This window comes from Citrus clementina, unplaced genomic scaffold (genome assembly GCF_000493195.1).
Source record: "Citrus clementina cultivar Clemenules unplaced genomic scaffold, Citrus_clementina_v1.0 scaffold_2, whole genome shotgun sequence".
NCBI lineage: Eukaryota > Viridiplantae > Streptophyta > Magnoliopsida > Sapindales > Rutaceae > Citrus > Citrus x clementina.
The window spans coordinates 13,882,755-13,893,663 of NW_006262688.1; the positions used below are offsets into that span (position 1 = coordinate 13,882,755).

Genomic DNA, 10,909 nt, shown 5'->3' on the forward strand with positions numbered 1-10,909 from the left:
TTTGGAGAAAACGGCTAACATTTTATTTCCAGTGAGCAACTTATTTTTATATTCTGGAATAAAACGGCTCGCCGTTATTGAGAAAACAGTTCTTCCAGAGAGCGTGTTTTCGCGTCAACTGGAAAAACGGTTAGCATGCTTGAAAATTTCAATTGTGAATGGATGCAAATTTCAAACAAAAAAGAGTGTATTTGAAGAAGTACCATTTCTAATGGTTGTATTCTTTCAAATAAACATCTTCTTCATTAAAATAGACATACACATTACATTAATATCAGATTTTTATAGATTTCTTAAGTGTTCTAGAATACAATCTTATTTGCTAGAGATTGTATTCTAGATTTGTTATATCTTGGGGGTAATTTACCATTAAACTCTATAGCAAACCAAGAGTGGTGAGAACAAATAAAACCTTAAAGGAAAGTGTGCAAACACGTCTCAAATCCTATCAAATTCTCTTGCTGTTATTTGCCTCCATATCCGAAAATCCACCAACAATCTTTAAGGTTTTAATTTTTTGCATATTGAGGCTGAGAAGAATCTGACTTCATTTCTTAATCCTAGTGTTCATCTCGATTGTTTTGATGGCAATAATTTTATTCGTTGGAAGGGAAAATTGTTCTTCATTCTCACTGTTCTGAAAATTGCATATGTTCTTGATCCAAAATTGGAACCATTTCCAGAGCCAAAAGAAGATGATACCGAAGTTGTTAAGGCTGGAAGGAAAAAGCGTGAAGATGATGAATTGATTTGTCGGGGTCACATACTCAATACACTTTCTGACAGGCTCTATGATCTTTACAATTCTATGACTTCTTCGGTGGAAATTTGGAAGGCTCTTGAGTACAAATATAAAACGGAGAAGGAGTATACTGACAAATTCCTTGTCTTTAAATATTTTGAATTTATTATGGTAGACACAAAATCCATTCTTGATCAAATACATGAATTACAAATTATAGTTACTAAGCTTCGGGATTTGAAAGTTGAAATTTCTGAATCATTTTAAGTTGGGGTTATTATTGCTAAATTGCCTCAAAGTTGGAATGATTATAGAAATAAACTTCTTCATAGTAGAGAGAACATAAATTTAGAAGAGTTACAGAAACACTTGGTAATCAAAGAAGAGACAAGGTCTCAAGATTCTAAGTATAAGCATGATTCTACTAAGGTTAATGTTGTTGAAGCTAGTAAATTATCAAAAATTTCAAGGTCAAGAATGACAAGAAATTCAAGAAGTCCAACACACAAAAGTTTTCTGGAAATTGTTTCTTTTGTGGCAAGAAAGTTCATCGCCAATGTGATTGTAGATTCAAGAAGAAAAATAAAGAAATGAATTCTTATAAGGCCAATGTTGTTGAAGACAAATCTGAAGAGATTTGTTCTATGATTTCTGAGATGCAAATTGGCATGATTACTGAAACTAATATGGCTGATACTAACTAAGTCCTACGATTGGTGGCTCGATTCGGTGCAACCATTCATGTTTGTAATGATAAGAAATTTTTCTTATCGTACAAAGAAGAAACAAAAGGACAAAAGGTCCTCATGGGGAACAATAATGCAGCCATAGTAGCAGGGAAATGAGTAATTGAGATCAAATTTACTTCTGGAAAGAAAGTTACATTGTATAATATCTTTCATGTACCTTCCGTTAGGAAAAATCTTGTTTTTGCTAGTTGTATGTGTAAGCATGGGCTTAAGATTGTGCTTGAGGATAATAATTGTATTATCTCAAAGAATGGAATATTTGTTGGGAAATGGTATTCTTGTGATGGAATGTACTGTTGTGCAAATTTTATTGAACTCGCAAGTGCACGAATCTATTGTAGAATAGATTAATGGTGACGAGTGTCGATCCCGCGAGGATGTGGATTTTAATTATATCTAGAATTAATTTTGTATGAGGGTGGTTGGATTTGTAGTGAAAGTGACTTAAATTATCCTAAAATTGGAATTGAAATGACGAGAATAAATTGAAGAGAAGTCTATTGAAATGACGTACTTGGGTATCTGGATCCGTATCAACATGCACCATGGGCTAAATATTCCTTATTAATGCCAATTAAATCATGAGGGGGGTTTCCACACCTCATGAACCACGCTCTAATCAATATGGTGCTAAGGGCTTATCGTGCCAAATAATAATAACCTTGTACTAGAGAGCCGGTGTAACTAAGGCGGTATCTAGACAAGATTATTATTATTTGTCGACGAAAAGTCAAATCATCCACAAAAATTAGAGGGGAAAAGAAAATAAATTTACCAAATAAAGCCCATGACATATGTTGAGACTTCACCTTCAACCCAAGCTGGAAAGAAAATTAGCTACTCATAATTGAACTAGGAGCAAAATAGAAATGTATTAAAATACATAGAAAATACAAGATGGAGAAGGAATTACAGAAAATGGATCCCAAAAATGGATTCAGAGCTATTAAATTAGGGGGGGAGGCCCCCTTTTTATAAATACATGGAGTAAATCATAGCCATCGGATTAAAAACAGTTTGGACGCTCAGGATTGCGCCACGTCATCAATCAACAGTACGCGGTTCGACCACGCGGATGAACAGTAACACGGTTTGACCCGGCTTTGAACAGTAACGCGGTTTGGTTGAAAATAATTCTGTGTAATGCATATACCGTACGCGTAAGTTTTGGTCCACTAATATGCTGCCACGTCACCATCAACAGTTCATAAGAATTTTAGACCAACAGGATCATGACACCTCATCAGTCAATGCCACATCATCGGTCAATGCCACGTCATCGATCCGTCTATGTGAACAGTGTCGTGAACAGTAACGTAGACAGTACCGTACATATGAATAGTACCATACATGTGAACAGTGCCATTTTTCTTTTTATGCTCCTCCTAAGGTTTTCGACCGTTCTGAGTTCAAAAGTGATGTCCGTTTTGCCGTTTGATCTCTCGTTTATTGTGAAATGACTATGGTGCCCTTAATATATACAAAATACTTAATTAAAATAAAACACACATTATTAAATTACAAGAACCTTAAATACATAAAAGTAAGGGTTGTTAGTAAGACTTGAAATGTAAAATGACGGTTTTCTCCTTTATAAATATATATTTTCTAACACTCAACATGTACAAACTCAGCATTAATAATAATGATATCAATTTAGCTTATATTGTTGAGTCTTGTGATGTTTGGCATGCTAGATTAGCACATTTGAATTTTAGATCTTTGAAATACATGTCTAAGCATGGTTTGATTAATTGCAATGATGTTAAAAGTCATAAGCGTGAAATCTGCATCCAAGCTTAATTAGCTAAAAAAACCTTTTCCTAAAGCCGAACGAAATACTTAAATATTGGATTTAATACATACCGATATTTATGAGTATAATGACATTTTAACAAGAGGTAAGAGGTACTTTATCACTTTTATTGATGATTGTTCTAGATACACGTATGTGTATTTACTTAGAACAAAAGATGAAACTTTTGATAAATTTAAAATTTTCAAAGCTGAAGTTGAGAACCAAAAGGATAAGAAAATCAAGATGGTTCGAAGTGATAGAGGTAGTGAATATTTCTCAATTGAGTTTGATAATTATTGTGAAGAATTCGGAATTATTCACCAAAGATCAGCTCCATTTACTCGTCAACAAAATGGTTTAGCTGAAAGGAAGAATAAGATCTTTACGGATATGATAAATTTCATGTTTCTTAATACAAAACTATCAAACAATTTGTGGGGGGAAGCATTACTCACTGCATGTCATATTCATAATAGAATCACATCTTTGAAAACACATGTATCTCCTTATGAAATTTGGAAAGGAAGAAAACCAAACTTGATGTATTTAAGGGTCTGGGGTTGTTTAGCTTTTTATAAAATGCATGATCCTAAATCATCAAAGTTAGGTGCTAGAGGTATGAAAAGTGTTTTTGTAGGATATGCTGAAAATTCTAAGGCTTATAGATTGTTAAATTTAGATTATAATGTGATTGTGGAATCTAAAGATGTTGAATTTATTGAAAGTAAATTTCAACATGATTCAAATATTGAATTAGAATCAATCATTGATCAACCATGTGATAATATACCTAGTACCTCCGTTAATAATAATAAAAGGAAAGAGACTATAACATCTTTCGAACCAAAGAGGAGTCAACGCGAAAAGAAAGAAAAGAGTTTAGCTCCGGATTTTATTTCATCACAAGCATTACTCTTCTTAGTTGAAAGGGATAGAAAGAATGTACTTAACAAAGTACCATTGTTGTTAAATATTGAAAAAGGAACCAAAGACATTTAGTGAAGCTATGTCTTCTAGAGACACTTCCTTTTAGAGAGAGGCGGTAAATGATGAAATGGATTCGATCATGTCAAATCGAACATGGGTCTTAGTTGATCTTCCTTCAGGATTTAAACCAATTAGCAACAAATGGGTCTTTAGAAAAAAGTACAATGGTGATGGTTCTTTGCAAACTTTTAAGGCTAGATTAGTAGCCAAAGGGTTTAAGCAAAGAAATGATATTGATTATTTCGATACATATGCTTTGGTGGCAAGATTAACATCTATAAAAGTGTTATTTGCAATTACTTCATTGAACAATTTATATGTGCATCAAATGAATGTTAAAACCGCTTTTCTTAATTGTGATCTTGATGAAGAAATCTATATGGAAAAACTTGAATGATTTGTTTTGCCTGGAAATGAGAAAAATGATGCAAGTTAGTTAAGTCACTTTATGGTTTAAAGCAAGCACCAAAACAATGGCATGATAAGTTTGATTCGGTAATCTTATCTCATGGTTTTAAGCATAATAATGCTGATAAATGTATATATTTTAAATTTACGAATGATTTTGGTGTGATTATATGCTTGTATGTTGATGACTTACTTATCTTTGGAACAAATATGCAAGGAGTATATGATACAAAGAAGTATTTAACTTTACAATTTAAGATGAAAGATCTTGGTGAAGTAGATATTATCTTAGGTGTCAAAGTGAAGAAACATAGTGGGGGTTATTTGTTGTGTCAATCTCATTACATAGAGAAAGTGCTTCTTAAATTCAATTATTTAAAATTTAAAAAAGCTAATACCTCATATGATTCTAGTATTAAATTACTAGAGAATTCAGGCCGAACAGTAGCACAACTAGAATATGCTAGTGCTATTGGTAGCTTGATGTATGCTATGCATTGTACGAGGCCTGATATAGCTTTTGCGGTTTGTAAAATGTCAAGATTCACGAGTAACCCTAGTGTTGAATACTGGAAAGCAATTAGTAGGATACTTGGTTATCTTAAAAGGACCATTAATTTGGGTTTGTTTTATAATGATCATCCTGAAGTACTAGAAGGATATTCAGATGCTAGTTGGATAACCAATACAAGTGATAATAAACCTACTTCTGGTTGGATTTTTACAATTGTTGGAGGAGCTGTTTCTTGGGCTTCAAAGAAACAAATGTACATTACTCATTCAATAATGGAAAGTGAGTTTATAGCACTTGCAACTGCAGGCAAGGAAGCAGAATGGCTGAGAAATTTATTGTTTGACATGTGTTGTGGCCACAACCGATGCCATCTATTTCTTTGTACTGCGATAGTGAAGCTACATTGTCTCGAGCTTATAATAAAGTGTATAATGGAAAGTCTAGACATATTAGCTTGAGACATGAATATGTGAAACAATTAATAACATATGGTGTTATTAATTTGTTTATGTTAGGACTAATAAGAACCTAGCGGATCCTTTAACAAAAGGTCTTTCAAGAGACTTAGTTAAGGATATATCTTTTGGAATGGGACTAAAACCTTTCATTAATAAAGTCACCAACAACAGTAACCTAACTATGTAATAGTTATACCGCTATTCCATATTTAAATGGGTAATAACAAGTTATTGTTATGTGACTGGTTTGGCACCGAAATTAAATAATCCCATTTGAGATGTTCGGTGCAAATAACTATGAGGTTGAGGTTGAGTATTTACTCTTAATGAAGTTCAAGTCTTATAGTAGCTAAAGACATGATTTAAAGCTTCACTTAAATGAACATAAGAAATTGTGTTGTTTCTAACAAGATCATGGTTTAATCTTGTAAATGTTCATGAATCCAAGATAGAGCACAAGGCCGGAATAGTGCTAAATATTGAAACATAACTTTGAAATCTGGGATAGCTTATATGTGATGTATTTTCGGTATTTACTTAAGAGACAAAGTTTAATGCTTAGCACATTATTGTCTTGTAAATGCTTTGAAATACATTCACTAATTAAAGGTTAAAATCGAAAGATACCTTTTTGCATGTATAAGTTTATCATTAATAAATTTGAAAAAATATTACAATCTAGTGGGGGATTGTAAAAGAGATTGTAACATTTTTCAATTTTGGTTTGACATTCTGGAATAAAACGGCTTGTCGTTCTGGATAAAACGATTAACCGTTTAATTCCAGAGAGCACGTTTTCTGTTCTATAGAAAACGATTAACCGTTTGGAGAAAATGGTTAACCGTTTATTTCCAGTGAGCAACTTATTTTTACATTCTGGAATAAAATGGCTCGCCGTTATTAAGAAAACGGCTAACTGTTTTTTTCCAGAGAACGTGTTTTCGCGTCAACTGGAAAAACGGTTAGCACGCTTGCAAATTTCAATTGTGAATGGATGCAAATTTCAAACAAAAAAGAGTGTCTTTGAAGAAGTACTATTTCTAATGGTTGTATTTTTTCAAATAAACACCTTTTTCGTTAAAATAGAAATACACATTAGATTAATATCATATTTTTACAGATGTCTTGAGTGTTCTGGAATATAATCTTATTTGTTAGAGATTGTATTCAGGATTTGTTATATCTTGGGGGTAATTTTTCATTAAACTCTATAGCAAACCAAGAGTAGTGAGGGCAAATAAAACCTTAAAGAAAAGTGTACAAACACGTCTCAAATCCTATCAAATTCTCTTGCTGTTATTTGCCTCCATATTCGAAAATCCACCAACATTATAAGCACTTTTTTCCTACATCAAAATCAGTACGTTTTAAACAATGTTTAGGTTAATGTTACTACTTGAAGCACTCGTAAGTCTTGCGTCATGTGGGTAATTTACAACGCCGCACATCAAGTGCATGTTCCTCATTGGCCAACCTGCAGCAAGGCATTAGTATAAAACAGTCCATTTTCAGTGAAATGAAAAGAAAATTGCGCGAATCTTTAGCTATCATTCATTGAAGAAACAAAGAAGTTTGTCCTTAACAAGAAATCTGATCTAATGATGCCTTATGGTTATACAAATCCTACAGGGGCAAAATTGTTCAGTAAAGGTTCTAAAGAGTAAAGTGAAAAAGAAAAGAAAGAAGAAGAAGAAAAAGAAGATTCCCATGCGAATTATCCATTTCTTCTATAGCTAGCATTTGTCAGTCATTGGCTAGCAAGGATTATGTGACAACTTGTCAACCGACTGCATCAATCTTTTTGGACAAAAGATAAATCTCTTATAACTCAGAGCTTCACTGGCTTCACCATTCTCTGACAAGTGACAAGTAGATGCGTATTACTCAAGCCACAAGATAATACCAGGCTGTAGGAATCAAATTAAATCAGAGTGTACTTGTGGGTGTTAAATCTCACGTCTTTTCTCTTAACCTCTTTTGCAAGCAAGATATGTTACTTATAAAAGTTCAATTTTCTTTTTAATATGTAGAGAAGAAAAGCTACTTGTATATTTAATCAAAATTAATTTATGCTTCACATTCACCAACAACTGAGTAATTTGGTTCGTCCATGCCACATTCAATTCACAGAAAAAAGAAAAGAAACTAGATTTGGTATTTACAAGGCTAATAGTATCTTTTTGACAGAAAAACAAAAAGAAAGAAAGAAAAGAAAATGGGTATAGATGAACCTAGCAAACTAAACCATCATCCCTGACTGCCCAAACAAACATGAGTACCTCGCTCCAATATGAACTAAAATACATTTATTTCATACCTGGACTTGCCCAACTTGTATCACAAACAAAGCAAAAACAAGATTCAACTAAATTACATTTGGCTCACACAGTGTTCAAGAATTTGATCATTTAAAATAAGGACTGGAAAACAAAGTCTGAAGGAAAGTCAGAATCAAAAGGATAGTACCAACAACTTGAGAAACAACAGCCCAAGGGGAGCCACAATACCTGTGCATGTATTCATATCTCAAACGGGAACTCCAATGCCCGCAGTACATCTTCACTTCCTGGAGAAGAGCTTGATAATAAAAATTCGTGAGATGAGCATCATTGTACAGGATTTTGAAGAAATGAGTTACATCCCCAGGATTCAGACAGTTTTCGATAAGTAAATATTCAGAGAGTAACTCTACATCTTCTTTGTTGTGAATGACACTAGCCATGAGGTTGGCATAAGAAGTGACTATTGGTTCGTAATTCGGACAACATTGCTCGAAGCTGATGAGGTTCCTGAAGAGAGTTTCTGTTGTTTTGTGGATAATCAAAGGTGGCATTTCAAGAGCACCATTACTTCTGAATTTTATATCGAGGATACTAGCTGAATTTACTCTCTGTAACTTGATTCCGGACTGCTGCATCTTCATGACAGAAGGGCAATTTTCCCATCCACCTTGTCGATAACTGCATTTGTATCCTTTTTCCAAAGGCAAAACCAATGAATGCCGCAGTAGGTCAAGAATATGCTTGATGTTACGGACTTCGAATTGCTCTGGCTTTGTTTCAGGTTTTCTAGATGAGAAGATGTTAGCGAAGTATTCGAGAGTAAGTGTGATCAAAGACTCTCGTTCAGAATCAGAAGCCTTTGTCAAGCTGAACAACCGCTCAAGAACTAGCCAAGGAATTTGGTTTTCAAGCAAAATGAGATCATGGTTTAAATATTCTAGAAAACAAGACATGGCAAATGTAGGATCATCAGGCTGTTTTGGAAAAATGCCAGAGTCTTTGCGGAATAGCTCAATAATGAAGCAACCATCAAGCACTAAAACTTCTATAAATTCATGATCATCCAAGTCAATAGAACCTGCATAGCACAGTCGAGCATGATCTTTGAGAGGAGCGACGGCATCGACGATCTCCCTCCATTTGAGATGTGGATCCCGTGATCTTCGGAGGAGATCTTGCATGCACTTCCATTTCATTGTTTGTGTAAGTTTGAGTTGTTCATCTTTCCAGTGAAAAGGCCCAAATGAAAATGCCCTAGGGATGTATGCGTTTTCATTATGCCTGAAGAGAACTTTCGGGGTCTTGAAGATGCTAGCATTAAGTGCCATGGCGAGCTTTTCTGCCATCATATCTTCAAAGGAGGATCCCAATAGTTTCACATCAACCACTATCTGATCACTTTCTGCCATAGCAGTGTTCTTCTACTTCTGCTTGGGTTCAACAAGAATCAGAGTGAGAACTTGAAAAGCTGAACATTCATACTTCAGTATACTAAAAATGCTAATGAAACAGTTGCTGATTTAAATTGCACATACTTACAACTTACAAATTGGATTCCTGTTCTGATTTATGAATCAAATCTTCATGAGTTCTCACTCTATTCTTGAGCAACCTGCAGAATGTACTTTAAAAAAAAAAAATAGTAAACAAGTTTAAGGGCGTTAGCAAGAAAATGCAATGAACCTTGACCATGCATGAAGTATTGAAGCAACAAATGATCTTTATATGCATGGTAAAGGATACAAAAGAAGACGCAGGAGAAAGGATTTATCTATTGTTGCAGGTATGCAATGCCTTTCGCTGATTAAAGATATTAAAGACAAAGCGCATATGAAGAATATGTGGGATTTTGTATCGAACAAGTTTACTAAAGTGGGTAAAGTTCACATGTACAATGTGAAATCATCCTTAATCCCTTTTAATTTGGAGCCAATCATATAATGTGAGCTAGCAGAAATTTTAGAATACAGTGGAGATAATATAATCGACTAATATGTGTATAATATGTGTAATTATATTTAATATAATCACCACTTGCATGATAATTTTTTAAAATAAATATACATGTTATAATATGATCTACTTATTGTATGACTGATATGATACCTCTAATTTATTTTAAAATTTCTCGTGAGCTAAAGAGGAAAAGTGAAAAGCATTATTAAAAATACTAGGAGAATTTGTACTTTGCTTCGGCTAATAAAAAGATATTGAAAATGCCATTCTTCTTCTTTTATTCTTTTTTTTCCCTTTTCCGGAATTTGGGAATTCAAATACTTAGACACATTGAGGCATTGATTGGTTTTGCCATCGGAAGTCGGAAGTCTATCGAGACTCGGTCGAAAATTTTAACCCCATCGAGGAATATTTAATTATCTACGACCACCATCCATATTTGTGGAAAAAGGATTATATTGAGTCCTTATATAGATTTTAACTTGTAATCTACTTTGTCCAGAGAACAAGTCTACTATTAGATTAAGGGTTTACAGGCTCAGTTTGCCATATTTTTCAATTAGAATTTATATTTTTCAATTAGAATTTATTTAAGTAGTACTTTCTATTAATCAAATTTTTACCAACAAAATTGAATTGTTTATTTGTCGACGAAAGCTTTTATAAAAAATTATAAAATTATTTTATTAGACAAAAAATTTTAAAGTTATATTAATAAAAGGAATAAATAAGGTGGTGAAATAAATTAATTATGTTTTAGATAATTCAACATTTAAAAAAAAATTCTAACCATTACTTCCAAAAACCCATAAAAGAGCCTATAATTAGAACTTTTAGTAATAGAAGTAAAATAATTTATTTAATCATGTACTCAAAATGTTAAAAATGCAACCAAACAACATAAAAAACTATAAATTTTTTTGAAATTAAATAAAGATTTTTATCATTAGATTAGTCATACTAAACATGCGATTATGGGATTCTAAGACAAGGAAAAATATAAAGTAAGATACGC

General features: G+C 33.1%; 1 protein-coding gene across 2 annotated transcripts; it reads right to left on the bottom strand.

Annotated features, from left to right (window-relative positions):
* Nucleotides 1–7,993: 7,993 nt before the first annotated feature.
* Nucleotides 7,994–9,540, bottom strand: LOC18052973 (UPF0481 protein At3g47200). Of its 2 annotated transcripts, none has more exons than XM_006447044.2 (2): nucleotides 9,485–9,540; nucleotides 7,994–9,365 (listed from the first exon to the last, which is right to left on the bottom strand). In XM_006447044.2, the coding sequence occupies exon 2, from the start codon at nucleotides 9,345–9,347 to the stop codon at nucleotides 8,061–8,063; it is 1,287 nt and encodes a 428-aa protein (XP_006447107.2). In that variant the 5' UTR covers nucleotides 9,348–9,365; nucleotides 9,485–9,540; the 3' UTR covers nucleotides 7,994–8,060. The 2 variants fall into 2 exon arrangements, with proteins under 2 accessions (XP_006447107.2, XP_024047392.1); XM_024191624.1 differs by having other exon boundaries at nucleotides 9,478–9,489.
* Nucleotides 9,541–10,909: the final 1,369 nt, after the last annotated feature.

Excerpts from the sequence above, each read along its gene's own strand:
- LOC18052973 (XM_006447044.2), bottom strand. The coding sequence starts at position 9,347 with ATGGCAGAAAGTGATCAGATAGTGGTTGATGTGAAACTATTGGGATCC.